General features: G+C 49.3%; 11 protein-coding genes across 11 annotated transcripts; 6 read left to right on the top strand and 5 right to left on the bottom strand.

The window, feature by feature from the left end:
• Positions 1 to 169: 169 nt before the first annotated feature.
• Positions 170 to 1,201, top strand: DEU56DRAFT_185269 (ribosomal protein S19e). Its single transcript, XM_041344966.1, has 3 exons — positions 170 to 330; positions 391 to 533; positions 592 to 1,201. Exons 1-3 carry the CDS (start codon positions 308 to 310, stop codon positions 906 to 908), a joined length of 483 nt encoding a protein of 160 aa, XP_041211211.1. The 5' UTR covers positions 170 to 307; the 3' UTR covers positions 909 to 1,201.
• A 628-nt stretch (positions 1,202 to 1,829) lies between these two features.
• Positions 1,830 to 3,388, top strand: DEU56DRAFT_788577 (D123-domain-containing protein). Its single transcript, XM_041352470.1, has 6 exons — positions 1,830 to 2,146; positions 2,199 to 2,352; positions 2,400 to 2,643; positions 2,696 to 2,824; positions 2,876 to 3,292; positions 3,344 to 3,388. Exons 1-5 carry the CDS (start codon positions 1,959 to 1,961, stop codon positions 3,190 to 3,192), a joined length of 1,032 nt encoding a protein of 343 aa, XP_041211210.1. The 5' UTR covers positions 1,830 to 1,958; the 3' UTR covers positions 3,193 to 3,292; positions 3,344 to 3,388.
• An 82-nt stretch (positions 3,389 to 3,470) lies between these two features.
• On the bottom strand, positions 3,471 to 5,427 carry DEU56DRAFT_788574 (fatty acid desaturase-domain-containing protein). Its single transcript, XM_041352469.1, has 7 exons — positions 5,210 to 5,427; positions 5,100 to 5,144; positions 4,791 to 5,045; positions 4,491 to 4,731; positions 4,370 to 4,439; positions 3,825 to 4,321; positions 3,471 to 3,774 (listed from the first exon to the last, which is right to left on the bottom strand). The coding sequence occupies exons 1-7, from the start codon at positions 5,302 to 5,304 to the stop codon at positions 3,655 to 3,657; spliced, it is 1,323 nt and encodes a 440-aa protein (XP_041211209.1). The 5' UTR covers positions 5,305 to 5,427; the 3' UTR covers positions 3,471 to 3,654.
• Positions 5,428 to 5,491: 64 nt separating this feature from the next.
• DEU56DRAFT_788571 (kinase-like domain-containing protein) lies at positions 5,492 to 7,613 on the bottom strand. The gene is made up of 5 exons (XM_041352468.1): positions 7,377 to 7,613; positions 7,036 to 7,322; positions 6,741 to 6,975; positions 6,359 to 6,687; positions 5,492 to 6,308 (listed from the first exon to the last, which is right to left on the bottom strand). Exons 1-5 carry the CDS (start codon positions 7,453 to 7,455, stop codon positions 5,628 to 5,630), a joined length of 1,611 nt encoding a protein of 536 aa, XP_041211208.1. The 5' UTR covers positions 7,456 to 7,613; the 3' UTR covers positions 5,492 to 5,627.
• Positions 7,614 to 7,806: 193 nt separating this feature from the next.
• DEU56DRAFT_910148 (thiamine diphosphate-binding protein) lies at positions 7,807 to 10,389 on the bottom strand (the record flags this gene model as incomplete). The annotated part of the gene is made up of 16 exons (XM_041357155.1): positions 7,807 to 8,032; positions 8,085 to 8,108; positions 8,163 to 8,276; positions 8,330 to 8,408; positions 8,463 to 8,555; positions 8,611 to 8,848; positions 8,898 to 9,038; positions 9,090 to 9,398; positions 9,450 to 9,564; positions 9,612 to 9,711; positions 9,761 to 9,804; positions 9,861 to 9,938; positions 9,986 to 10,029; positions 10,088 to 10,095; positions 10,147 to 10,180; positions 10,240 to 10,389. The coding sequence occupies 16 exons, from the start codon at positions 10,387 to 10,389 to the stop codon at positions 7,807 to 7,809; spliced, it is 1,797 nt and encodes a 598-aa protein (XP_041211207.1).
• A 2,447-nt stretch (positions 10,390 to 12,836) lies between these two features.
• Positions 12,837 to 13,400, top strand: DEU56DRAFT_788553 (DASH outer kinetochore protein). The gene is made up of 3 exons (XM_041352467.1): positions 12,837 to 13,019; positions 13,084 to 13,332; positions 13,379 to 13,400. Exons 1-2 carry the CDS (start codon positions 12,954 to 12,956, stop codon positions 13,288 to 13,290), a joined length of 273 nt encoding a protein of 90 aa, XP_041211206.1. The 5' UTR covers positions 12,837 to 12,953; the 3' UTR covers positions 13,291 to 13,332; positions 13,379 to 13,400.
• Positions 13,078 to 17,448, bottom strand: DEU56DRAFT_184789 (uncharacterized protein). Its single transcript, XM_041344965.1, has 10 exons — positions 17,309 to 17,448; positions 16,562 to 17,249; positions 15,905 to 16,507; positions 15,591 to 15,856; positions 14,912 to 15,538; positions 14,570 to 14,862; positions 14,141 to 14,519; positions 13,903 to 14,091; positions 13,709 to 13,849; positions 13,078 to 13,658 (listed from the first exon to the last, which is right to left on the bottom strand). The coding sequence occupies exons 1-10, from the start codon at positions 17,309 to 17,311 to the stop codon at positions 13,464 to 13,466; spliced, it is 3,384 nt and encodes a 1,127-aa protein (XP_041211205.1). The 5' UTR covers positions 17,312 to 17,448; the 3' UTR covers positions 13,078 to 13,463.
• A 41-nt stretch (positions 17,449 to 17,489) lies between these two features.
• Positions 17,490 to 19,491, top strand: DEU56DRAFT_910145 (uncharacterized protein; the record flags this gene model as incomplete). The annotated part of the gene is made up of 6 exons (XM_041357154.1): positions 17,490 to 17,871; positions 17,922 to 18,135; positions 18,185 to 18,218; positions 18,265 to 18,375; positions 18,422 to 18,613; positions 18,661 to 19,491. The coding sequence occupies 6 exons, from the start codon at positions 17,490 to 17,492 to the stop codon at positions 19,489 to 19,491; spliced, it is 1,764 nt and encodes a 587-aa protein (XP_041211204.1).
• A 127-nt stretch (positions 19,492 to 19,618) lies between these two features.
• DEU56DRAFT_788535 (camp-regulated phosphoprotein/endosulfine conserved region-domain-containing protein) lies at positions 19,619 to 20,606 on the top strand. Its single transcript, XM_041352466.1, has 4 exons — positions 19,619 to 19,823; positions 19,883 to 19,966; positions 20,014 to 20,108; positions 20,164 to 20,606. Exons 1-4 carry the CDS (start codon positions 19,788 to 19,790, stop codon positions 20,321 to 20,323), a joined length of 375 nt encoding a protein of 124 aa, XP_041211203.1. The 5' UTR covers positions 19,619 to 19,787; the 3' UTR covers positions 20,324 to 20,606.
• A 55-nt stretch (positions 20,607 to 20,661) lies between these two features.
• Positions 20,662 to 23,168, top strand: DEU56DRAFT_788534 (DNA polymerase alpha subunit B). Its single transcript, XM_041352465.1, has 10 exons — positions 20,662 to 20,805; positions 20,861 to 21,271; positions 21,322 to 21,360; positions 21,416 to 21,507; positions 21,555 to 21,818; positions 21,875 to 22,039; positions 22,092 to 22,313; positions 22,369 to 22,568; positions 22,625 to 22,775; positions 22,825 to 23,168. Exons 1-10 carry the CDS (start codon positions 20,724 to 20,726, stop codon positions 22,954 to 22,956), a joined length of 1,758 nt encoding a protein of 585 aa, XP_041211202.1. The 5' UTR covers positions 20,662 to 20,723; the 3' UTR covers positions 22,957 to 23,168.
• Positions 23,167 to 25,967, bottom strand: DEU56DRAFT_788533 (heterokaryon incompatibility protein-domain-containing protein). The gene is made up of 3 exons (XM_041352464.1): positions 25,836 to 25,967; positions 25,560 to 25,774; positions 23,167 to 25,505 (listed from the first exon to the last, which is right to left on the bottom strand). The coding sequence occupies exon 3, from the start codon at positions 25,488 to 25,490 to the stop codon at positions 23,331 to 23,333; it is 2,160 nt and encodes a 719-aa protein (XP_041211201.1). The 5' UTR covers positions 25,491 to 25,505; positions 25,560 to 25,774; positions 25,836 to 25,967; the 3' UTR covers positions 23,167 to 23,330.
• Between the last annotated feature and the right edge of the window lie 1,416 nt (positions 25,968 to 27,383).

Raw genomic sequence — 27,383 nt, 5'->3', positions numbered from 1 at the left:
CGAGTGGCACGCCTCAGTGATCCTGAGGATAATGGAAAATCATGTAGTAGGATAGCGAGCTGCTCAATGACATCTGTCTGTGGGTGTTCCTCATCGTAAACGTTTCGGTTCTCGAAGTTGTGCAACAATTGCATTGGAAGAGAAGTACACTTGCTGACTAATCTCAAAACTGCACAGCGGTGGCTGAATTTGAACTCAGTACTGAACTCTAATTCTCAGAGTCGTACACAAGCCGTCACTCGTCGCGCGAAACGTTCCGCGTTACTTTCCTCAAGGTTATTCACGGTCGACCTTCCCACTATCCAACATGCCAGGAGTAAGAGATATCAGGTATGACATTAAATTATATCCAATCAGCCCAATATTTATCTCTGAATATCACCCTTGCAGCGCCGACGCTTTCATTGTTGCATATGCTTCCCATCTCAAACGGTCGGGAAAGCTCGAGGTCCCTACATGGGTCGACCTCGTTAAAACAGGGTCTTTCAAAGAGCTCGCACCTTATGACCCAGACTGGTACTACGTCCGTGCAGGTGCGTCATCTTCAATACTCTTGATCAGAGTACAATTCTAAAGAGCAATCACAATCAGCTGCTGTTGCACGACACATCTACCTCCGCAAAGACGTCGGTATCGGCGCATTGACAAAACTCCACGGTGGCCGCAACAGACGCGGAAACCGCCCATCACACCACGCCAACTCCTCTGCCTCCGTCCAAAGAAAAGTCTGCCAATCGCTGGAGAAGATTGGTGTCTTGGAGCAGACCGACAATGGTGGACGACGGATAAGCCAAGATGGTCAGCGGGATTTGGACCGTATCGCAACTGCCGTTGTTGAGGCTGCTAAGGAGGAGGATGACGAGGAGGAAGGCGAAGAAGAGGAGGAGGAAGAGGAGGAAGAGGAGTAAACTCATATCCACCTCCACTTGCTAATCCTGCATTGTCGCATGCTCTGCGCGTGGTCACCATGGATATTATGACGATACGGTATGATGCATGCATATCTTTAAAAAATATGGCACTTCACTGCTTTCTCATCATCTAATGTCGCTCTGTTAATTCCGTGGCCGCTCATCCGGTGAGTGCTGTTGTTTCATCACAGTTATACTTTGAGGCATTGTCGGGCACTAATCATCATTCATATAATACACCGAGTCCAGGTTGAACAGCGCATTCGTTTTCTTTATTGAAATTTAGATGAAGACTTGGTCTGCTTGTCACGTCACCACATGACTATTTCGACCGTGCCAATCTACGTGCTTCCCCGCCCCCTTCTCGATGTTCGACGACTACTTCTCATCGAGAGAGTGATCATCATCGACTTCTGGAAACATGATGTTGTTCAGCAAGCGGTCCGCCCATTATCTCATTGCCCAGTGAGTTGATTGACATTTCTCAATGTCTGAGAGGTCCAGGGTGGGAACTTGGGGTACGATGAGCACACAGGGATTTGTGCAGACGCCTATCGCTCGTTTCTCCGATCATGCCTAATTCCATTTCGCGAGTAATCCCGTATTCCAGTGCGTTGATGGGCAGACCTGTTATAATCTGACGTACATGTACTACACGCGTCTCGCCGATGGGGAAACAAGACTGATAGATGCCATGCAGGAAATGAAATGCGATTGCGCTTGGGAGGGTGTACGCGTACAGTTGGATTCAAAGAACCAAAAGGTCCAAGTCAGAATGTACAGACGTGCTACCGGCCGGGATATCCAAGGAATGGATGTTGATAGGACAACTGGTACACGAGTTGTCCCTCGTGCAGCACCATGAGATTCGCAACCGATAGTGAATGAGTAGGAGATACAAAAATATAATATGGATGTCCATTCATCGTGCTGCCACCATCAACGTGATACGTAGCAGAAGAACGGGCTCGCAATAGAAACTTTGGGTTGTGACTGCACGATTCAACAGCATTTGCCCCTGAAGCCAGGCCTTGATTACGGTAGACCATGTCCACGGATATATTCATTTTCCCTCCACAAACACCAGATTATCTACTCTCCTTCCAATTTTCATCATGGTATCCAACGTTTTCATCCATCAGCATTAAAAGCACCATCATCCGTCCCCTGGATCAAGCATTCACGGAATACCTCGACTCAGATCGCATTTTCGTACCAGAAGGCTCGGAAAACGTGTTGGTTTGCTCGACATACACTCTATCTCACTCATACTCACTTCCCATTCAGTCCTGCAGAAAGCTCTCTTTCGGATGACGATGACGAGGAGGACGACGCTGCCATCGGGCAACATTTCTCCTTCCCAGATCTAGACGAGCGGATAAGAGAGACGATCAAAGAATACGGCGCAGTCTTCCCCAAGCTTAATTTTTCTTCACCCAAGGTCAGTCCAATTCCATCGATATCAATCCCCATTCACATCGAACACAGGATGCATCTTGGGTATTACCCCCATCCTCGCCTCTCAAATGCACATCTCCATCAGACGTCTACATCCTGTTAAAATCCTCGGACTATGTATCACACGATCTGAGTGTCTACACGGTCTTTGAGGGATGTCAATTCGATCTCTTGAATCCGCCATCATATGAACTCGAGCTTGTCTTGCGGAAATGGTATCCTATAGATAGGAGCCGCGAGTTCAGGTGTTTCGTCCGCGACAATCGTCTCATTGGTACGTACCATCTCAGACATGCCGACAACGATCATGCTCATGCTATCTCCAGGGATATCACAACGTGACACGAATTTCTACGATTTCATGAACGAGCCCGAAACACAACAAAAGATCGCCGAGACGCTAAAGCGTTTTTGGGAGGAAGATGTCAAGTCCCAATGGCATGGACAACAAGACTGTACGTTTAAACCCTCCTTCGTCGCGGTGCCTGCGCTCATCTGCCATGAAGACATCTTTGATGTGCTGATGACGCGTGATCTATTTCGAGGACACGTCCTAGACTTTAACCCATATGCACCCCGAACGGATCCCCTCCTATTCACCTACGAAGAACTATTGGTAATCTTCATGCAGGAATCATCAAGCACACTTGATCTCCGTGTCATTGACTCACCTTCACATCCCGCTACGAGGCGCAATGCACCAGCTCACCAACACAACATGCTGCCAATCGAAGCCCTCGCGTTGAGTAGCGGTCGGGACATTGAAGAGTTCTCGGATCTGTGGAAGGAAAATATACAGCAGTCCATGAATGATGACGATTAATAGACGTGACGGTCGTTCATTTCCTTGTCGTTTCATTAGAACTAGACTTCGACCCATGTGTACCCCAAACTGATCCACTCCTAGAGTCCTGTACGAAAAGCTGTTCTCAATTTTCACATGCTGCTTGAGCACACCTACAGCAGCTCCGTACCTTTACATCTGGATCAGGCAAGGCACCAGCTCACCAACACAACATGGTTGCCATCCGAAGGCCTTGGTTGAGTAGTGGTCGAGACATCAGATCTATTGCAGAAGGATGATGACGATTAGCAATAGCAGACGTGGCCAGCACAAAAGTCATTCATTCATTGTGTCGTCCATTAGAATTATCATAATGCAAGATCATAGGACTCTAATAATGTTCACCTAAACCCCATTGCCCCAAAGCCATTTATGTTATGAATCATAATAGCCAGATCTATGGGCGATCTACAGGCGTCTCTATAACGCAAGACTACGCTTTTAAATCTTGTCAACCTCAATACCAGAGTCACTAGCGCTGCCATCAGTGAACGCAGGGCGAGTGGCAGCAAGACCGGAGGAGTTCTTGTAGAAAACAATGTTGCCCTCATCCTCAACAAACTTGACGATGTCTCAGAATATATATCGAACCAAAGTAAGAGTGGACTGACCTTGCACTCCTTGAAAACCCTGTAGACTTCCATCCATCCACCAGGGGCACCATCCAGTTTAAGACCTGCTTGTTCAAGGCGCTTGCGAAGAGCATCAGCAGCGTCCCAAGCATTGTAGTGAGGGATCTTGCTGGAGACGTGATGAAGGACGTGGGTCTCAGAGATACCGTGGGTAGCATGAGCACCGATCCAACCCATGATCGAGCCACAACCGCCAAGGAGGTTGCGGTCCAAAGTAGCCAGAGCGCCGCGAGGGAAAGTGAACTCAGAGGCACGGTAGTGGGGGAGGAGAGGGTCGGTATGTTGGAGGAACGTGATGAGGACAAGCCAGTGGTTGACCCAGAGGTAAGGCATCAGGTAGACACGGAACACGGTCCAGAACCCATATGTATAGATGGAGCCGCTAATAGCAGCGAGCCAGAGCACGATACCAATGTCAGACAGAATGACTGACCCGCGCTGATGAGGCGCGAAAATCACAGCATCAGGACTGAAGTCTACAAAAACATCAAGTTCATCTCCTCTCAACACAAATTGATACTTACGGTTGGTGCCCTTGGGGTAACGCTTCTGACCAGATGCATTGCGGATAAGGTATGCAGGGAAGCCGCCAAGCTAAAAGTTCCGTCAGCCACAATCACGCAGATCTCATTCAAATCGCCTAACCAAATAGGTAGCAGCACCAATGGTTGCGCCAATAGGAGAGTCGCCCAGCGCCTCCTTCAGCTCCCTCATCACATCATCCGAAACACTTGAACCAAGGATATCCTCCTTCGTCGGGTCGAATGCGGGCAAGCCAAGCTGGGAACGTGTCTTGGGGACAAAGACCTGATCCTGAGTCATATGGCCAGTTGAAGCATGATGTTTGGCATGGCTAATCCTCCACGAATGGTATGGTACACCGAGCCTAATTTTTTTAGGTACAGTGAATCACGTGACCAGAAGAAATAAAATTTGAGCTCGTACGCAGAATGCAGGACCCAACCAACACTGTTGTTGATCAACTTGGACTCTGAAAACGCTTGGTGGCCGCACTCGTGAGCAATGACCCAAAGACCAGTGGCGAAGAGACCCGTCCAGAATGTGTACCCTGCCCAGAGAGAGAAGCGTGCAGCGGGATAGAGCAAAGGATGAGGGAGGGAAATATGTTCTGGGGAGATGAAAGTGTCTAGATAACTTGCAGACTTGTAGAGACCAGAGATCACCGCCAGGTCGTACACACTAATCATCGTGAAACGCGTTAGAGCCAGTTATCTTGGCAAAGGAATAACCTACACGTATAGTGATGACCGCAACGCTGAACGCTTGAAGCAGTGAGCGCTGAAAACACCAACGGTGATCAGTATCTGACCCCGGAATACATCTCAAGACGCGTTCAAACTTACGGGATGGCGCTCAACAAGTCCTTGATTGTGAGGTCGGGGATAACGCAGACATTCTGTTTCACGGTCGTGATACCCTTCTCAGATCCGGTTGACATGCTTGGGGTCGTTGTGGTAGACTCCTGTCTAATCCAAGCTTCTATGAAAAAAAGGAAGGGAGAAAGAGACAAAGAAAAACAAGCGTGCAAACTTGCGAGACCTATTTATTGGGGTAAAAGAATTGTTCCCGGTGTTAACCGAGATCACACGTTACTTAATTCTCAAGAGCAAAGCTCCAACCCAAGCAAAGAGCAAAATTGCCATGTATATATATATCCCCTGTCAAGATCAAACACCTGTGCGAGACAAGGCGAGGCCGCTTCCACTAGAACACTTCGATCTCACTAATTAAAGGGGCCTGGTAAACGCAAGTACTCCCTCTCTAATTTAACGCTTGAAGCCTTGCGGCTAATCCCTCCAAAAACGCAAACCCATCCTTGGTAATAGTCCTGCCACTGCTCTTGTTTGTCACAGCACCAAAGTCAGCCACGAGGTTCGCAAGCACCCTATTACTCGATGCAGTCCCGACCTCTCGGCGAAGCCTCGCAACCACGCCCAACTTCACGTGTGCCGGTTGGGGCGCTCGAGTGTCCTCTTGAGTCGCACTTCGCAAAGTCCGAAGCGGGTGTACGAATATTGAAGGATCTGCGAGCTGTTTGTACAATGCATCCAGAAAGGCGAAACCCTCTTTCGTGAGCGTCTTTGAGCCCAGTTGCAAGAATTTCGCGAACTCTTCCACGGCGATCGCAAGCTCGGCATTATCTGTTGAATCAAGGACAGAAAGCTTGAGTTTCTGCAGCTGACTGGCTTTCTTCGTTCGCACGGGAGTGCGGGGTGGAAGAGGTTGGGCATTTGGTTTCGATCTACCGTCCTCGGAGCTGTCGCTTACGGATATGATTTCACCAGGCTTTTTGGCGTCATCTTTTCGCGTAGGGGCAGGGACATTAGTTTGGTCCCCTAGTATTGGACGAGGCGGGTTGAGCTGGAGCTTAGCCAAGTCATTCAGGACGTTCGCCATCTCGTCTGCGTCAATCGTGGGTCGTGTAGGAGCAGGCCGAACGACCTGAAAAAGTCAATGAACACCAATTCAGGCCTACTGACAATCGATCGTACCTTGGAAGCTTTCGGTGGTGGCCAGATAAAGCGCTCAATATCAGTGAAGCCACTGTCTTGTGCGAGCGCCTTGAACTCGTCTTTCCACTGATCGTAATCAGGACAGTCGTGGAACTTCAGCCGTCGACAATACCGCAGGAACTCTTCAAACTCAGAAGGCATTCCCTTGCACAAGTCTTCAGGACAAGAGTTCTTTTTCGCTCGCTTGATGCGATCATGCGCCGAGTCGGTTTTCGGTACTCCATTCCGTGTCCATGGGAGACCTCCAGGTGTAAGAAGATGTATAAACATCAGTGCAGCGGCCTCAAGATCATCCCGCCGTGACGGTACTGCGACAGTTTCATAGGTAGCCGTAACACATAAATAAATCTAGGATACTGACCCTTGCCTTTGCAATGCACATTGACAGACGTAAACCAGTAGTTGCCCAAGAAGTCTCTCTTCTGCTTTGAGTCCAGAATATGTCGCCGCGTGTGCGGATCGATAAAGCGTTTGGAAAAACCGAAGTCGATCATGTAGATAGTTTCTTCTTCGGGTGTCAATCCGATAGCACAGTTCCCAAGCTGTATATCGCGATGCAGAACTTCGCGATTGTGCATGATCTGTAAGCGTGCGATCTGTACATTCGATCGACGTCAAGGTTCTGTTATTGATCTGAAGCCAGCGCGAAAACTCACCACTTGAATCGCGATGGAACATACACTGCGAAGGTCCATCGTCTGGTGCCCAGCTTGCAGATTTTGGCGGTAGATACTCTCCAGACTCTTTCCGAGGAGACTTATAACCAGATAATGCCACTTTCCCTCGATACCGTTAGCCCATAAGCGAGGCATACCCTCCCCGCCTTGTAGTAGAGGATATATGGACTGCTCATAGCGATTTGTCGGGCACTCGTGGTTGACATCTTGCACTTTGAGCGCAACGAGAGTGCCGTCGTGAACATGGTGTGCCTTGAAGATAGAGCCTGGGACGATATGGCCTAGGTTGAGGAATGGTGTTCAGTGAGTCCAGTACGTACCTGAGTAACCTGATCCAAGTCGGTCTTGTAGCCAGTAGTTACCCATTCGGCGAGGAAAAGTATCTGAGTTGTGTGCCATTATGCCGTCTTGACCACTAGTCCTGAGAGGTGCTGTTGGTAGCAAGGTTGAAGTAAAGAGTAGCCAATAGCGAAATATAAGATGATGGCTTTGTAGCAGAGTCTAATATATGGGTATCGAAGATCGTGGACGATGATTCGGATTAGGACAGGTGGTTGACGCGCCAATGCCTGATACGCGTCAGTCACGTGTTAAGTTGAAACGCACGAACCGAATGAGGAACACCCCTGTCCTTCGTAAAATTTGTTTGCACGTTTTTAAAAGTGACATTCATGACACGGAGTTCTCATTGTATGATTTTACAGCTTGTTTTACAGTAACAATACATTCTGAAAAATATCTGGCGATGATTCAGACTTGCCCCGCCGCAATCTTCGCAGTCAAGTCCGCAGATGCTTGCAACGCACGGGGTGTGTCGTACTTGTCCATGATTACTTCGACCAACTGTATCTTCTGCGCACTCGCGAATTCGTTATCGTCAAGAAGTTTGTTGAGCTCTGACTTGCTGCGGACCGTATACGAGTTTGACATCTTACCATCGATATCACCGAGAGTAGTGAGAAGCGAAGTCCATTTCCTGTGGGAATACTTCAAAAAAATGTAAGCGAGGAGAGCGAGGACTTTCTGACCAGTCTACGATGTCGTTGTACTTCCTGCAACGGTTAATGAGCTGTCACGTTCAGTAGTGCGCTTTAGCGATCACTCACCTATTCAAGCCGTGCAAGTGCCTCTCGATATTGTAGCCCTTGTTATTCAGCACGAAGATGATTGGCGTCAACTTATGGTGAGTCATGGTTGAAATCTCTTGCACAGTCAGTTGCCTGACCCATGTAATAGTCAGGCTGAATTCAGGCACGATCAATGGACCACGTACATGCTACCATCGCCAGTGAATAAGATGGTGCGTCCAAGACATTTGTCGCGGGCTGCGAGAGCTGCACCGAGTGTACTAGCTAGAGTTATTTCCGTCAGATACAAATTGGTCATAGGAGCTTCGCAATATTTACCGGTTGCCCATCCAATGCTTCCATACAAGATCTGACTGACGAAAATGGACTGGTCAGGCATAGGAACGTCCAAAACTCCAAAGTTTGAAGTGCCTATACACACAATTCGCTCTGAAATTTCAGGAACAGTAGATGACGTTCTACTCACCAGTCTCAGCAACGATGACATCCTGCTTCCGGAAGAATTTTCCCACCCGAGGCCAGAAATAAGCATGAGAAATCTTATCGTCACTCTCATCTGGAACATCTAGCTTATAGCGCGGAAGAGGGATCCGTGATGCACCCTCCTTATATTTACTCAGCCTCTCCGTGAGCTTCGGGAGAAGCAACTTCATTCCTATACCCGGGAATTTTGCGTGGCGAACAAGTGTATGGTCGGAGTGTAACTACGAAGATAACCTGAGCGTCGAAAACCGCCATATTATAGAAAGTTACCTCAATGGTGTGCGTCGCCGGAATATGATACGTGAACATTCCCGTGTTGAAATCTGACTTCAAGGCGCCAATTGAGAGAATAAGCTTTGCGTTTTCGACCCTCTCCTTGATGGACGGATGCGTGATCGAGCCGATGTAAATCTATAGCAGCGTCAGAACTGTCTTTAACGAAAGGCGATTATGGAAACTCACACCGCCGTATCGTTCATGCTCCTCGTTCACTGCCGTCTTACCCATTGGTGTTGCATATACAGGGAACTGTGTCTTGGCGAGAAGGTCGTTGACTTCCTGGCGCATGTCGTGACGAACAGCGCAAGCATCGACGAGAACAACGATGTCTTGTTTAGCATCATCCACGAGCTCCATAATCTCGTCGAGAACATAATTCTCGACGTCTGCGTCGTTGAGAGGAGGGGTGCGCGAAAGCTCTACCTTCAAACGCTTGGCAGGGATTTTTTCAGTGGTAAGGTCCATCGGAAGTGTGAGGTAAACGGGGCGAGCCTGCGGGACATTCACTGCTTGAAGGAGGAAAGGTGGACAATCAGGACTTACTTGGGTAATACACTCAGTGAGGATTCGATCGATTTCGGCGGCAGCGTGTGTTTTATTCATAATCATGGCCTGAGCAATGGTGATCTGTTCCGCAGCTTTAGTATATGCGTCGAATCTGGCAAACATCAGATACTGCGGTAAACAAAAACGAGAGAGATATACCTCCCATTGCCAAGTGTGTGATGAAGCATGGGCTTATTCTTCAACTGCGTAGTGCTAGGCACTCCGACGATATGAAGGACAGGGACCATTTCAGAGAACGCTGAGATACTTGTGAGTTACTCAGTGCGAGAACGATGAATAACAATTACCGCCGGCAATCCCGTTGATGGCACTTAATTCGCCAACGCCGAACCTGAACCACATTATTGAGGTCGCATGTTAATAATGTTTGTCGACTACCAAACCTACGTTGTCACAACCACGCCTATGCTGTGCTCTTTCACGCGGGCGTAGCCATCGGCTGCATAAGCTGCATTCAACTCGTTGCTAGAATAGGGTAAGAAAACGCGTCGCCGACATGATGGACTTGTTACCAATTCCCAATCCACTTGATCGTGGGATGGTCTTCAATGAAGTCCTAAGAATTGAAGAAGGAAGTGTCAATGTTGGCGTTGTTCATTCGGATAACAATTCACCAGGAAAGCTGGGCAACTCATTAACAAGTAAACTCGTTCAGTCATTAATCAAACCTTACGCATGTTGAAATCTCCCGGCACTCCGAAAATGGACTGTGAACAATGAAACTATGTTCAACTTGAATGGCCTTGATTGAGAAGGAGACACATACCGTCACGTTGAGCTGTTCCAATCTCTTCAAAATGTACTCAGAGATAGTGATAAGCTCGTCGTCATCGCTCTGATATTGTACTTTCAGGGTTTGAAGCTCGTGATGGAGTCGATTGACTTCAGCCTCGAGTTGCCTAGCTGCAGTATCCATGGTGGTTGGCGTGGTAGAAGTTTTGTTATCTGTAGCGAGTCTCAGGGGGGGAAAGAGGATTTATATACGGTAAGGAAAGGAGATAACCGATGTTTTACCACCGTTGCCGAGGTTTGCCGCCAGTGGAATTGAATGGTAATGTGGGTTACTCTGGAACGCTCTACTAGGGCTATGTCTGGTTGATGACGCCTCTAGCCAGGTCTAGAACTGCTTTTGATTGCAAGAGGCAAGATGTTGAAACCGGGCCGATGTGTGAGGAAGTTGCCCAGAGACGCGCAACGGCGAGACATATTAGCCTGCTTGACCTGAACCACTGCTTTAAATCACGATCCAGGCCTCTGATGGCTAGTAGAAACTGTCAAATTACCGTCTAATCAACGTTTTCCCTGCCCCCCTACTGCCGCATCATTGACTGGGGCGCTTCTCCGACCTCGAACTTGGATACCATGTCAAGCTTCTCTCCTCCATGTTTTGTTGATCCAATTACTTATTCTCCTCTTTGCGTCATCGAATTTACTGGTCGGGAACAGTCGACATTACTAATTAGAGTCCGTCAGATGAAGCACGGGGTATAAACATGAATGTTTTGCACTGTGACAAACGCGACGCGCCCACTGAGTCACAAGTCACAACCCATCATTTGGCTTGTTTCATTCTTTTTTCTGCTGTGCATCTCCCTCACTTGCCAATGGTCATCAATAAAAGCGCAGCGTCTGGACAACTAGTACTTTCCCCCCGGCTCTTCGCTAGCAGTCAACTTACATATAGTATTTTCCTTCACATTCCGGATACAATCAAGCCTCTTATACTACCTCGATGCGAATGGCCTCAATGCCACCTCTTTGATGATGATACCCGTATCGTCCACAGTGTCTGTCACCACGTCCCCCTTAAGTGTCTTGACTTTGCGTGTGTCTCCTAGCTGCCCGCACTGTTCTCGACCTCTGGCGATGAACAATACACAATCAACGAGTCTCTTCGCGTCTTGACGAATAAGAAACAGTAACAGGAGTTGCGTATGCATCGATATAATAATATGTCATGTTGAAATACTCCTCTAGATTGTTCTCTAGATAGGTCGACTCTTGTGTACCTGTACCACTGCAATAAAAGCACGCATCGTGGTCTTGGCACAATTCTTCACCTGCCGGGGGGGGGGGGTGATCGAAATTTTGAGATTCTACACTCTATCAGCAAACCAACAACATTGAAACAATGCTATTGGTATGCCGATACAGTGGACTCTCTCTCATATACATGATACGCGGGGACCATGCTGATATAGCAACCCCGCGACGGCCATGGACACATCGGCGCTGAATGGTCTAGAGATGATGGAAAGTTAGTGGAACAGCATCGCACCACCGGCCTTCTCAATCTGGAGTGTTCTACGAGATCAGTATCTCGTAGAAAGGTACGGGGATGCGTCATGATTTGGAACCGCACGGTCCGCAGACCCTACATATTGAAAAGAGAGTAATTGTTCTACTGACCAAGATGTGGTACAAGCATCTCGTGTGCAATGTTTCTGACGAAGTGATTATGGCGATATTTAACAACCGCCCGTGTTTCATAGCAGGGGGGTAATGTTACATATTGCGTGATAGCCACTAGTCGTGGCGTTGGGGTCATGTGCCAAGTAGACTGTGAAAAAATAAGTAGGTGAGTTCAGCAGAAGGCCCTGACGCGAACGGACGAAAGAACGCGGTGAGAAAATCGCTGATGCCAAAGGGATTTGCTCGGTCTTGATTTTTAAGACCACGAAAAGTTGATAAGGGGTTAGACACGTGTTGGGGAAAAGCTGGCAGCTGACCAGCACCAACCGGTCGACCTTCCGGTTACCTCCACATGCCTGATTGAAAAGACGTGCCCAGAAGTGAAGTTCCTTTCTGGGTGAGCGGCGAAAGGAGGGTCGACTGTTGCGCCAACATCTTGGCACATCACAGCCATTCTAAACCATCAACCACCATCGATTATACAGCATGCCTCAGAATTACACCATGTGTGATACCGCATGTCGATAAGCACCCAGCCAGCGCAGAGTTTTAGCAATCGATGGATTCGATAAGCGTACCATCCTTGATTAAGGAGTCCGCGCACCTACATCAACCTTCCGTCTCGCATCAGATCTAACACACTGGTACTATTTGCATAATCGCTCACCTATCAGCTTTTCATAAGAAAAAGGTTCTTGCTAGCTGGGTTCAAGCTGAAACGTTTGAAACGGCGGAGTTGAAACGTTGAAGTGTGACTTGGATGGGCAGCGTGGATGCATAAGGACCTAGTGCATGCTTGACTCCATGGGTGGTTTGGAATAGACAGAGGTCCAGTAGCTGATAGTAGGCATAGTGAGTATTTGAATGCGCACTCATTAATGTTTTGTGAGCAGCGCAGCAGTGGATCGCGGCAGTTGCCGCAGCAGTCGCAGCAGTGGCGCAGCATTTTACCTGTGCCCTACTTGGATGACATAAGTTTCAGAACGCGACGCGACACGGTCTTTGCATCCTTAATAATAACTGTTGACTTCAGCCAATCCTCCACGTGCTAGCAAGTATTACTCCTTGATGTCGCAATCAGAACCCTCCTTCTTCGAACGCGAGCGCGACAGACTGTCCTCAGATATCACAGCAGTAAGTATCGCCTAACCCAACTGCATCTACACCTCAAAAGTCAAAACTAACGCGTCATCTATAGGGTTTCGAAGACCTTCTCTCAACTAGCAACGTACTCAATCGCAAGCTCGAAGAGGTGCTAGGCATGACTCGTGAATACGAAACCATCGCCTCCCTCTGGCAAAGTTTCCACGATCTGATGCGTGGACAACGAGACGAAGTGCGCGAGGACAGAACGAACGTGCCCGGAACAGGCGCGCATGTCGTGTCTACAAACTCCAAACGCTAGCACTGACCGTCTCAAGAGAGCGAAAGTGAAATTGTTCGACGGGTACGCTACATGATAACTTTCATGAACTTTGTGAAAACCATCCAAGTACAGGTGAGAAGAACAAAAAAAATGTATGTATTATTGCGACAAGACAAGACAGATGGTGATGACAATGCTGCGTAGAGTCCGAATCATACATCCGCCCAAGAAGCGACCTGCGCAAGTTGATCAGTGGAAACGCGACAGAAAACAGGCATCGCGCTCACCCATGAGAATCCGCTGAATTCCTGTTGGTCCTTCGAAGACAGCTGTCCGTGAACAGGCGTCAATGTCGGTTGCTCCTTTGTAAACTCTTCATCAAAGTTACTGGTGTCCGCACTTCCGTTCTGCAAATGAAGTCAATATCGTTCCTTTGTACTTGAAACATCGAGCTCACTATGGTGGGGAAGTACGGTGGCGGGATGCGTTTGTTCAAGACATCGTCAAAGCTCACATCCTTGAAGAAAGGATGTCTCTTAATCTCCTCGGCGTCAGCCTTCCCAGATCCCAAACGACGTGTGGGATCCCGGGTCAACAGCTGTAATGTCACCAATCAGCAATCATAAAAAGCAAACTGCGGGGACGTCCGACCTTCTGTAAGATGGAGACAGCGTCTCTCGGCATGGTGATGGGATATAGTGGCTCATCCTCCAAGATGGCATCAAAGATTTCATCTTCGTCGTCGCCACGGAAGGGCGATTGTCCGAGCAACATCTCATACGTCAAGACACCAAACGCCCACCAATCTACGGCGCGGCCGTATCGTTGTTCGAGCAGAATCTACATCAACATCAGTTCGGTCCTCACAACAGGGGGATACAACAAGTACCTCGGGAGCCATGAACTCAGGAGTACCGCAGAACGTGCTAGTAGTCGAGCCATACCACATATCCTCCTTGCACAGTCCGTAATCAGCAACCTTGACGTGTCCGTCCAGGGTAAGCAGAATATTATCAAGCTTCAGATCACGATAGATGATGCCGTTCGCGTGGAAATATTCCAAAGCAAGAAGAACCTCCGATGCGTAAAATTTGGCTTGGCGAAGCGAGAACTGCTTGCGTTGGATGTGTAACATGAGGTCGCCACCACTAACGTACTCCATGACAAAGTATACACGTGTCTCAGTCTGGAAACAAGAGTGTAAGCCAAGCAGGAACGGGTGCCGTTCACGAGCAGCCGCCAAGAACACTCGTTTTTCTGAACGCGTACTGTGCATCCATGGTAAGTATCTTAATCACATCAACAATACGCAACGCACCTCTCGACTTCATCGTTATCGATGATAAACTCCTTCTTGAGCACTTTGATAGCATACAACCCGTTCGTCTTTTTCTCCTCCGCGAGCATGACTTTACCGAAGTTACCCTTACCCAAGACAGCCAGGAAGTTGAAGTCGTCGAGACCAACTTTACGCTTGCGACTTGGGACTCGCTGCGCCGGAGGCGTAGCCTGAACGGGCGGGACCAAGTGAGGGTCCTGGGGTCGCGGTGCATACTGGGGCCCGGGAGGAGGTTGCATCGGTAAACCTGGTTGCGGGTAGGGGGACTGTTTCTAAGGCTTCGTGAGCACACCCGCTGGCACGACAAACACAAAAACTTACCTGGGGCACAGAAGTCGAGTACTCTTCTTGCTCATACGCTATAGGCGCCTGTGGCAGAGGCGGTGGTGGGGGAGGCAACAATTGTTCATTGGGGTAAGCAGGGGGCACCGGGACCCGAGCACCTGGGGGAGGACGAGGAGGAACACTCGACGGCGGTTGTTGCTGATAGTAACGAGGATCGACACCATCCTGCGTAGGTGTGCGTCGCCCAAAGGCATCAACAATCAACCCAGGTACAGGAGCCACTTCTCCCCCTGTAAGCTGCATCCTATCCAGACTGTCGCTGAGCGGCATTTCCGCAGGCGGAAGCACTTGTGTTTGGGTCTGCGGAGTAGGGGTAAGGGCGGGTCGCGATACTGCTGCTGCTGCTTTACCCCCGCGCGCACGATTGATATCGCGCCAATCACGGAGGAGTTGGTTGGCTGTCTCCATCGACATACCACAGAAATCAGGCACGAGGTGCGCACAGTTGGCATGGCAGGTGATGTCACATTCTGAGCACTTGCGTGCGTTCTTGCGGCCGAGGGGAAGCATGTAACCGCAGTGGCAGCACCAGTTCGCGCCGATGTTCGTGAGTGGCTCGAAGCGATGGGGGATGCGATGGTTGATCTTCTCTTCATCGCCCTCCTGGTGAGGAAGGGTGTGAGGGGTGATGGGGAAGGGGGGGAAAGGTACATACCCCAGTATTTGACTTTGATATACACTTCGTGACTACTTTCTCGTAACATTTCTTGTGACAGGTGTACCGGCAGTCTTCGCACTGATAACCCAGGGCGTTGAGTAAGAAGTCGTTGCAAAAGGCACAAAGCATGAGTTGATAGAATTGCCGTTGTACGAATTTATGGCCATTCATCTCGTGAACTTCACCCTTTCGTTTTCTGACAGCGCCCTGACGTCCGAGCCCACCGGGAGCATCCAGCGGGCGCTTGCGCACGTTCTCCTTGACTGAAACTCGGCATAAGAACCCGTCTCACAGACGTAGAAGTCGCTTACCGAAGTTGAGATGCAATCCAAGAGCACCGACCGGTTCTACCGCAAACCACGCATCAATGCCTTCGTTCTGACTGGTGTAAGCCGTTGCGCCGCTTGGTGGATTACCCGACCCATCAGGTTCTATATTCAGCGGAGCGTTGCTATCGCCAAATCCACCCATATGCTGAGGAGAACGAGTGACAGGAGCATCGCCATCCATAGCACCCGCAGTGACCCAGCCGCCCTGGCTGTCCATCATGACCTTTTGCCGTCTGAGCGCTTCGACGAGGTCGCTGATTCTTATCCAGAGCAATCCGATAGGGACCGGGTGAACTTCGGATACCTGTTTATCATAGACCGCGATCTCGACTTCATTAGCTTTGTCGACTGTGATTTCGAAGTCTTCATTCCAACGGTCGGTTCGCGAGGGGTGGGAGCGAGCGCGTTGGGTACCTTCGATTTTGAGGGACACGAAGGTCTCGCGGACCTGTTTGGAAGCAGCACGGGCTCTAAAACCGGTTATGATGGGAGCATGCTCGAGCTCGCGTGCTCCTTTGACAGTCACATAGAGCTTGCCGGACAAAGGCTTGGCGCGTAGATTATCTTTATGTTCGCCATCGGGACCTAGCCCATGATATTTGAAATTATGTGGATTGAGGGGGGGAAATGAGAACTAACCTGCTGGCTGCTCTTCTTCCTCGGCATCATCGAGGATATGGAGGTTCTTATAGCATTTGAGGGCGGATTGTAGGAGCTGAATCTTCTTCTCGCTCTCGACGCGCTTGCTCTCTGCATCTGCGCGAGATTTCTTGTCGCCGTCTGCCTGATAGAGCTTTGACATCTTGTCGATGCCCTTCTTGTACTGCATTTCGACCTGTAGTTTGAACTCGAGCTGATGAAGCATACGAGATATCTTTGGAGTAGTAAGGGGGGTATCTGCTTTGATAAGATCGAGGTTTGTGTACTGCTTCGCCTTGGGAACGCCGTCTGTATCATCGCCGGGAATGAGAGTGGCGCTAGAAGAGGCGCCACGAGTAGAATCGGAGGGGGGGATTCGGGGAAGTGAACGATCTCTATCAGAGGAACGACCTTGTTTGAATAGTTGTTGTTGAGGAGATGTAGCAGTGCCCGATCTAGATGGATCATCGCGCTGAGACTGCAGTAGCTTGCGAGCTTGTAGCTCACGGAGAGCATCCTCGAAATAAGAAAGGGAACGCTCGGCCTCGCGAACCTTTGCGTCATTTTGACGTAGAACATCTGGGTTTGTGGTTGCTTGTCTGATTAAACGAGAAGCGTCGATGAATTTGCGTTCCTTCTCGATGCGCTTGAAGACATCTTGTATTTTCTGGTCTAGCTCGACGGTCGACTAAGTCAAAATAAGACTTGTTTGATTGTGAATTTAAAGCAGAAAGAGAGAACGCGCACCATGACCGTTGTGCTGTCTGTGGTTCGTAGTAAGAGAGGGCGTTATACAGCAGCGGATGGGGCTGTGGGCCTGGGCAGATTACTGATAAACGCCCGACGAGGCACTACAGACTTGGCTAACACCCAAATATAGACTTAGCAATAACAATACAGACTTAGCAAATGAATATTTCCTAATTCAATGCCATCCTTTTCCTCCTCCTCGTCAATCCGTGCTGCATCTGAACATTGTCTTTTGAACATAAAAATCGTGCACAAGCTCTATCATGGCTCTCCCTCTAATGTAGTTCATAAAGTCAAGGGCAGACTACCAAAAGAATTGGACGTCCTCCTACTTTCAGATTTGATCGTCTCTATTTCAGGTTCTCTGGATGGCCAGACCGTCCCTGCGGATTCGATCGCGCACTCTGCGTTAGTCCGCCACCTCCGCAGTGACCTCAACGAAGCACGTATCAAAGCCACTTTTCTTCTCTTTTTTGCTTATGTATTCCAGAACGCACCTCAGCTGGGTTTGAACAACGTCTCTGACGCATACATCGACGACGACGACGGCCATACTAAAAGTAAGCTCGTTCACTCTGCGTCATCTACCCACGCACAATCTCCACTCCAGTCATTCTGACGCCATCCCGGTCCCTATCTCATACATCCCGCCCACATGCTACTCTCGTGGCGGTGGATCTCTGTTATATTTGGAAAACCGCAGGAGATCGTGAAGGCTCCACAAACCTTCTCAGCGATGCCAGCCCGTTCGCAGACCATTTGTACCTGCCCTTTGAGCTCCTCCTCAAGCGCGTCACAGAGCAGCTTTTCAGTCAGCTTGTAGGGTGCGTTTCTGTAGTCTGAGCTGAATATATGCGCTCTCATATGGCTCAGACGCTATCCCCTTATCTTTGGCACGTGGCGCAGAGTATGTTTGATCCTTTTTCTGCTCAACTGTCCTCACAATACATCAGAGGCTCGACATGGAATCCGAGTACTTTCATTCCGTTGCTCAGTCCATTCTCGAAATCATGCGGCGGTCCCCTAATCCCCATTTCGTAGTGCATTGCAAGCGACTAATCAAGGTGCGTTTTATATTTCTTCCCGTGCACGCCATAATTATCTTTTTAGACCGCACGCGCTCGCCATCAGTCCGTGCTCCAGGCCTCCGCAACGGCCCTCTCCTTATGCTTCGCCCCCCGCGACTCAGAAGACTCGGACGAAGGCGAGCAAATCAATACTCCGGAACTCACACCAGAAGCCGTCTTGTGTGAGTCCTTGGAGCAGATGTTCAGAGTGGGTGTCCCCCAGACTCGCTTCAAGGTATGAAATCTCCTATTCAGGAATGACATCTCGTGCGAGTTATTCAGAGCCAGATCATCACCGCACGCTTGACTTCTTCAGCTGGGGATGACGATCAACTAGTCGAGCATGACGCCATTTTCAATAGCACAGAAGTCGATTTCCCTCTCGCTTGGCCTAATCTTCCTGACATCCACATGGATATCTCCGTTCCGGCTATTGATATCCAGCAGACCGTGCCGAACGATACGGATGATCTTTTAGAGGACTGGCCTGATGAAGCGACCACGTTGCCAGGCGCATGGACCACGCATTCGGACGGTTTCCTTATCAAAGGCCTAGGCTTTTCATCTCAACCACGTAGCATTACGCCCCCTTTGGCATCGTCCTATCTAACTGAAAGTGAAGACAACGATAGCTTCGCGTTGGACCTAGAAGTTGATCACGAGCAAGAGGATGTCAACATGGAAGATGCCGAATTCGAACGTACTTCCCTGCCCCTTGAGGATGCACCGGTTGTGTTTCATCAGCCCCTGTCATGTCATCTGATCGGCGCAGAGTCGACGTTTTCGGGGCGCCAAGAACAACTTGGAGAAGTGGACGAGTTCGCCGTACTCGTTGACACCGAGTTTGCAGATGAAGAATGGAGCTGCGAGGACGAGATACTGTTCGATCTGGCTGATGTATTCGATGACTCGAGTGGGCTTTGTGTTGAAGATGAGACTGGGCTCAGTGCTGTCTCACAAGTTCCGGATGGTGGTCCTGATCAAGACAACTTCTTACAGGTGAAGAACAATACCGCGGATCAAAAATACACTTTCGACACTCACTTTAGCATGGATGGTCAGGTGGTGCAGGGTAGCACATATGACTGTTTTACGGATGTCTGGGATCTGTAACGTGTTCCGCAAACAAAGCTGTGACTTGGGAAACAAGTTTTGCTGAAACTGATTATGACATATGAGATCCGACATCCGATGCCGGGTATAATTGAAATGTTTGATTGAAACTCCGCCACTCCGCTTAGGTAATTACATCTTTGGGGGAAAGACTGGAAACGCTTAGAAACCGCAAGTCATCGACAACTTTTGTTTCCATTCGATTCATCGGTGCTGGGCTTTCTCAAGGACCCTCTCGAAGGCTTTCATAGCTCCTCCTCCTTCATCGTCTAGCTCGTTCTGCTCATCACTTCGCCATGCTGCCGGCCAAGCGCAACAAGATCGACATCAGTGTGAGTTATCGATGCCTCGTGCCCCGTGCAAGGATATGTATTCATCATGACTTGCACAGAAACTGTCGGAGGAGGAGCAGAAGCTCTTTCGACTGTACGGCAAACTTCCCGCACACAAGAACATCTTGACCAAGATGCAAGGGGTGAGTTCCATGCCCTCTCTATTCATCTTTGTTCTTATTGCATCCAGGACCGGAAATATTTCGATTCAGGTGACTATGCACTCTCCAAAGCTGGGGTCGCACCACAGAACACCGTTGGCACTGCGATCCCCAATCCAGACAAGTATGTCGTTCTCCATTCTTACTGTGCACTGTCACTCGCTTACAGTTATGTATAGCATCCCACACGCATCATCGCCGCCAACATCCCACACCGGCGGATTAAGCGTATCTCCCACGAATAGCTCATGTCCTGCAAAAGAGAGCTCGCTCTCCCATTCCGAGGAAGAAGAGCCAGAGAAGGAAGACGCAGATGCAGGGGACCAGGAAGAAGCATAGACACTTACTCTTTTCTCTTCTCCTTCCCTTCCGTGCCCTTCCATATCCCAACTTATTGATTCTTCAAAGAGCTTGAAGACGCTACGTTTCGCTCGTGTATTCCCTACGTATCGTCGGTAACACCCCAACCCATGCCTTCTGGATTCAATGCTTGGCTACCCTCCCCTGATCTGTAGTCTGCTGTAGTCTTGAATCTGTTTGTATCAGTAACTACATAGTAGGATCCGCTCATCGTACATTCATCTGTTCGTGTTCTGCAGGTGTTATCTATAATAATTCTGAAGTTGGTGTGATGTGACTGCATGACCGTTCTGTGACCGTGACACATTGTCGCGTTTGTGGCTTGACGCGTTCCGTGTCCATTTCACGCGTTTCTCGTTCTGTCCACCTCTGATCAAAGATGTCTTCCTTACGCGGCAATATAGTCACTTGGCTTGGTGCTACAGAGGAGGAAGAGGACTCAGAGGCCCTTGTAAATGAATGTACGATTTCGCGTTTGAATCCGCAAAGATCATAGCCATAGAACGCGTTTTACAGGTGTATCCATATGTCAGATGTACAATCTAACAGCAGAAGACCTCCAATTCAAATGGGAAGCTCTATCGTACGGTAAAGCGCAGACTATCCTCCGCTTTACGCGCGAATCTGCAGCAGATGTCAAGGCTCAGATCCAGCGGGAGGTACAAGCCAAGAACGCGAGCAGTGCGTCTAAGTCGGCATCAGCGACTAGCTTTGCGCGCGGGAGGCTAGCTCATTCTGCAAAATTTGCGGGCGTGAATGCTACGGGGCTTAGTGGGCCGCTCAAGGCTGCGGCTCAGCCGCCAAAAGCACTTTTTGGAGGAATGCCGAGCACGCCTGTGAAGCTTGAGCAGGACTTTGATGGCCCTATCGCTAGTTCGAGTAGGGTTGCGTTCGTGGGTCCCAAAGATGGTAGACAGAATCGCGCTTGTGAGTGTCAATCCCCAGTCTTCCTGCCTCATCCCCTCATCCTGCTTAAGATCGATATATGTATGAAACATTGGGCGAACGGAGCGAAAGTGCGTGGGTATCTGGCAGACCTTCCGAGCGCTGCTCCAGCTGAGTTTTTTCTAGCTCTAGACACACAACTCGATGGGTTTGGCGATCTTATTTTGAAACATTATCGGGATGCTGGTCAGTTGGGTCATCCCGGCGTTTTCTCCGAGGTACGGGTGCTTTGGCAACTGTTTTCTTAGGCTGAATTTTTTTGCAGGAATGTTGCGTTGTCGTGGGCCGGATCGTGATAGACGCGGAACCTTCTGGCGCAGGCGTTAAGCTGAACGATCAGTCACTGATTCTCGAGGCATCGCGGGCCCACGGGGATGGACTACGTGTGCCTCTACAACTCGCCCCAGGTCTCAAGATAAGGGGAGGGTACAAAGGCCTGGGTGGTGTGGGCCTGTTTCCTGGGGCGGTTGTGGCGCTGAAGGGGCGCAACGGCGGTGGAGGCTATTTTATTGCGTCTGAGATTCTGGCTGTGAGTGTTCCCAGTCTCTGGTTTTCTTGTCAAATTACAAGACGTGCTTGGCGTAGATACCTCCGATGCCGGTGTCACCTGCTCCACCGAGTAACGTCGCAGCAAGTTTTGACATGTGCATAGCCTGTGGGCCATTCACTCCAGATGCTAACCTCGACTACAAACCATGGAGAACTCTCATCAGCAACCTCAAGGCATCAAAACCTGCCGTCGTCTTACTCGTATGCACATTCTTTAGTTCAATTTAGCATTCGAATCTCACAATTTGATCAGCTCGGGCCATTCGTAGATGCTACACATACATACCTACAGCACGGCATGGTTGACGAGATGCCATCAGACATTTTCAAACGCCAGTTTATCACTCCCCTCCGAGATTTTCTTTCCCAATCACCAACAAGCATCGTTCTTCTCGTACCAAGCGTGAATGACATCATCAGCGACCACGCAGTCTTTCCTCAATGCGAGCTTGATGATGAGTTTAGCGGCGATCCAGTGAGTGTTTCGAACACTGTTCTCCTTATCTGATGTAATTAACTACTGTGCTCAGCGGATACGGCTCCTCCCTAATCCAGCCCGTTTCTCACTAAATGGGATTTCTTTCGCTGTGTGCAGCGTGGACGTCTTGTATCACCTGCGGAAGGAGGAGTATTTTAGACGTGGAGAAGAAATTGATTCTATCATATGCGAACCAGCGGCTGCTAGCGACCCCATGTCGAATCTGAGCAGATATGTCTTGCAGCAGAGAAGGTGAAACTTTTCCTATCATTCAACTTCCAGCAGCTTACATCCGACACTCTGCATAGTTTTTACCCGATATTCCCTGTGTCCATGGACGTCGCACACGAAGTCAATCTTGACGTATCACATTCCGCAGAGTTGAGAGTCGCCGAAAGTCCGGACGATCCAGGTCCTGACGTGATGGTGTTGCCCAGCCGATTGAAGCACTTTTCAAAGGTAAATTTACTTTGATACCATCCCGTCGTCGCTTCAATATCTGCTGCAGGTCGTAGACAATTCAGTCGTCGTCAACCCATCATATTTGACGAAGGGCACATACGCCACCCTATCTTATTCTGGACAGGGAACGGGATTTCCTAAAGATCGGATATCGGCTAATATTGCAAAGTTGTCCTAGGATACCTCAGGTGACTGCTCACACGATGTCGCGTCTTGGATATAATTGCACACATTTATTCCCTCTTTTCTGGCGCGTTCACACTGCCATTTTGAATGAATCGCGAACTGCCTTGACAGTGTCATCGGCTTGTTGTTTCCATCTCGAGCATCTGATGTTCCTGGTGTATACCCTTGGCCTTGCAACCCCGCAGAATTCTCTGTAGAAACCCTCGAACATGAGTTGCCCATTATGCTCATTGACCTCCCAGAATGGCTATTCTCATATCGACAAACTACTATAGGTAAACTGCCTGTATCCTAACAATCATACATGTCCTTGAAGCTAAGGTCGTAAGTGTACAGTAGATAATAAGAGCCAACAACCGCCTCCCACTATCGAAGAAATACAACCTTCTCTTTCGCATTTGAAGCAATCCAGGCGGCTTCATGAATGATGCCCAACCCAACACGTTCCATCAAACCCTCATTTTGACTACTAATTGCCATCACATGTAGTGAGCATTCAAGGTAAAAAGGAAAACTCTCTTCATCATACACACCGCGTATATCGGTACGGGAAAGAACAATGAACTCGAGAGAAGTAGGCAGGGCGTGGTCCAATGGCAGGACGGCAGTGCCAACCCAAGCCTCGGGAGGGGAAGATGCAGAAGTGGAAGATACGGTGGGGGAAGAAGTGGTGGAGAGGATATCGAAGAGACCGTGATGGATAGGTGCGGTACTTGATTCTTCGCTAAGTCGAGCTCGTCGTGCAATACCAAAGTGGCTGGAAGTCGTGCGAAATATGAGGGTGCTTGGTTCTAGCGGTCGATGTATGTTTAGTGTCAGCTCCGTCGTGTCCAAGACACCATGTGGAGGAGAATATGAGGTCTTGGGCATCCTAGGGTAAATGACTTGGTGCTTTCGGGGAACATCAAACTGCACTATGTCGCCACTATGGTCTACGATGTACCAAGGATCAACAAATGTTTCGACCACTTCTGGGGGGCTAGTATTCATGGTGATCCCCTCGTATCGAAAGATCGTCAAATAATCGATAGCTCCACGCCACGTAGCCCATGCCCAAGAAGGCCGGGGTGAACTGTCTCTGTCAGGAAGTGAACGGCGTGAACGAGGTGTGTGTGGATCGTGTTGCCAGAGAAGCGTGTGATGCAGGTCCGTCAACATCATTCCATATTGAAAGACTCTGGTGGGATCACCGAGCCCAAAGGCTATCGCCAAAGCATTCGTCACTCCAGTGATAGCATCAACAACGTCTGATTCCACCGTGAGATTACGTCGTGTACACTCCTTGACGGCAAACAAGTAATTCGCAAAGGAGTGGCTATGGAGGACACCATCACCTGAAGACTGAAGAAAGCCGCCAACGATGAAGCGTTGGTTTTCCGCGATGATGTCTTCGCAGAAGACATCACGTCGACATTCAAAGTAGACTTGCTGCCCAGTGAAGTATATCCTTCGGTGGGAGAGCACGGACTCTTGATAGGTCCAACAACGTGTATTCCATGCGGACATAGCGAGAGCCTCCCTAAGTCTTGGAGGACCCACATAGAGATGAAGTCCTTGAACGACCTCTATATGCTGTTGTGATGTTCTAGTTCGTGGGCGGCACCCTGGGAGAGGGTCCCGAGCCGTCCTAGTCTTGCCGCTAGCAGTGACTATCGTGAGGTAAGACAAGCCATAGACCAAATCCATGATTTGTATTTGAGCGAATTTGTCCTGGGAATCATCTTGGATGATGCATAGAGCGTCGATCCATATGTAACGTTCACCAAGTTGTCGAACGAATAGAATCGAGTCAGTGATGGTTTCGGGGAGGTGTGCCGCGTTCAAACCGCCAGGCTTGGAGCGCTCCACTACGTTGTCCTTCGCCGTCCAATATTCTGCGCCGATATCTCCCCATACGTAACTGAGGGCGACATAGCGACAGCGAGAAGGAGCAGGAATCACGGACATCGATACTACGTCTACCACTCTCACAAACTCTGGTAGCTTCCTGTCGACGTCGTCCATGCTCCGGGCACTTCTACAGTCATCACCGTGATTCTCCTGACAAATATTAATCCAGTTCTTCACCAGATTTATATCCACGACATCCTTCAACCTGCGACCATGAACATCAATAGGTCTCCCAAACTTGAAAGCATCTTCTTGCATAAGGTGGATCCGTAGCGAACCTGCCACTGCTCTGGAAGCCGGATATCTCTCCCAAAGGTATTGTAAGCCCTCCATATTGATGTGGAGGCGATAGCAGCGGAATTTTGGTAGGGGATAACCCCGAAGATGACCACAATTTTGTGACAAGATCCGACATTCAATACGTGAGAGATCGAAGTGAGGAAAGTTGTCCAACATCCATGTTCGACGAACATGAAAGGCTATGAGGCGGCAGAAACTGCATTGGTAGGACTTCTTTAAGATGGACGAGAGTGTATCGAGCGGGATCTCCTCTGTCTCTGGGATGCCATCAAGGAAAATCTTGTAAAAGTCCAAATTTGCACAGATGGAACAGAGTAATGTGTCTTTGTTTGACATGGGAGTATGATCCCTCTGTTCGCCCTATTCAATTAGTCCACTGTGCTGGGATGCTAATGAGTTCCTCACCTGAAGATCAGTTTGCAGTTGATTCAGGAGAGGGTCAGTTTCAGAGGTCCCGTCGGATGCGGGGCCTGCTTTGGGTTTGCATGTGCGGATGGCCAATAGCAAAAGGAGGAAAACTCCAAGGGCGACTCCTCCGATAATTCCAACAAGGACCAAACTGGCATGTGTGGGGACCGGCGGGCTAAGAGTCTGCAGAACACCAATGTGTTCTTCACAGTCTAAGAATTACATGCTTCAAGTTGAATACGTGTAGAGAAAAGCCATCGCAAAGATACCCACGTGACCGTGTTCTGAATCTATTATTATCTAATGGACCTCGCACGATTTTGAAGGCGCGCAATCACCAATGGTATAGCCAAGAACGGCTCCTCGACACTTTGAGGAGTCCGGCTGTTATTGATGACTAGCAATACAACCCAGTAGATAAGTAGTCGAGCCTCAAATGACTAAGAATCTGAGGGAAAACGAACACTAAATCTAGTACCAAGTAGGAGGGAGTGGTGGGTGAATCAAAAGTAGCTAGCGAGGCGACGGTACCCGTTAGAAAGAGGCCTGCGCGAACCAACTGAACATTAGCTTACCTAGCGAGGCGACGGTACACGTTAGAAAGAGGGCAGCCTCAATTCTGCCCGAAGTCGCCCGCTAAGTAAGCCTTACTCCACCATAGGAGGACGGAGCATGAAAAAAGGGATTTTCAAATCCCAACGAACACGTGGAAGGTGCGCAGGCCTGCACCGAGCACGCCCACTGAGAGTGGGGTTCATTTGAGTCAGACTCAAACGAGGGACACGTCGCTCGCGACGACGCTGGTATCACGCGGTCCATTAGCTTAGTATAAATAAAATTAAACCCAACTAATGGACCTCGCACGATTTTGAAGGCGCGCAATCACCAATGGTATAGCCAAGAACGGCTCCTCGACACTTTGAGGAGTCCGGCTGTTATTGATGACTAGCAATACAACCCAGTAGATAAGTAGTCGAGCCTCAAATGACTAAGAATCTGAGGGAAAACGAACACTAATGACTATTATGAAGGGTGGGAGAAGGGAGGGTAAGTAAGAAAAGAAAAATAAAGAATAAAGGAATAAAAATATTAATACATGTACGACGTACAACGTTACACATTCGCAAAAGGAGGATCGTGTGCAGGACGACCATTGAACAATAACGCTTGCAACAGCGTCGAGTTTTTGCGCACATAGCGCTCCCAGGTACTTGACTGCCACCGGCCAACAGCACGAATGCGGTCAGGCGATACACCAGCAGCAGCAAGCGAAGTTGCACCTCCAGCCCGCATAGAATGACCAGAAACTCCAGCGGGGAAGAAACATTTGAGGTTGCGAATAAACCAAGAGCGCGTGGGGGGTTTTCCGTCTTCTCGCAACCAAAGGTAAGGGTGCAAAGGAAATTTTGTGTCGCGTGAAGCCAGGTATCGCGTAAAGAGAGGCAAAGGATCAGCACCAACACCGGAACGCTGGATGAGTACCCTGTTGCCTTCGTACCGCGTATCCGTCTTGTCACGCTGAATAAGAAAAGAGAAGTCGTTATCTGAGATGCGAACCGAAGTCCGCAGGGAAAGCTTCTCGAAATTGCGCAAGTCAATGTCATCGGGCGACACTAATTCCCCAAGTCGCAGTAGACCATAGAAGCCACAATGAAGCTGCGTGACCCACAACAGATCGTCGTGAGATAAAGGATGAACCAGACCATCCAAAACACGCTGTAAGTCGTCACGGCAAATAGGTTGCTTTCGCAAGACGGGACGACCCAGTGTGCGGAGAGCTCCTTGGAGGGTCCGTTTAACGAGCTGAGAGTGACGGGATTT

Source organism: Suillus clintonianus, assembly GCF_016758775.1.
Source record: "Suillus clintonianus strain FC179 chromosome Unknown DEU56scaffold_17, whole genome shotgun sequence".
In the NCBI taxonomy this organism is placed as follows: Eukaryota; Fungi; Basidiomycota; class Agaricomycetes; order Boletales; family Suillaceae; genus Suillus; species Suillus clintonianus.
Note: the sequence above shows the minus strand (reverse complement) of the source record. Positions and strands in the feature narration are given on the sequence as shown.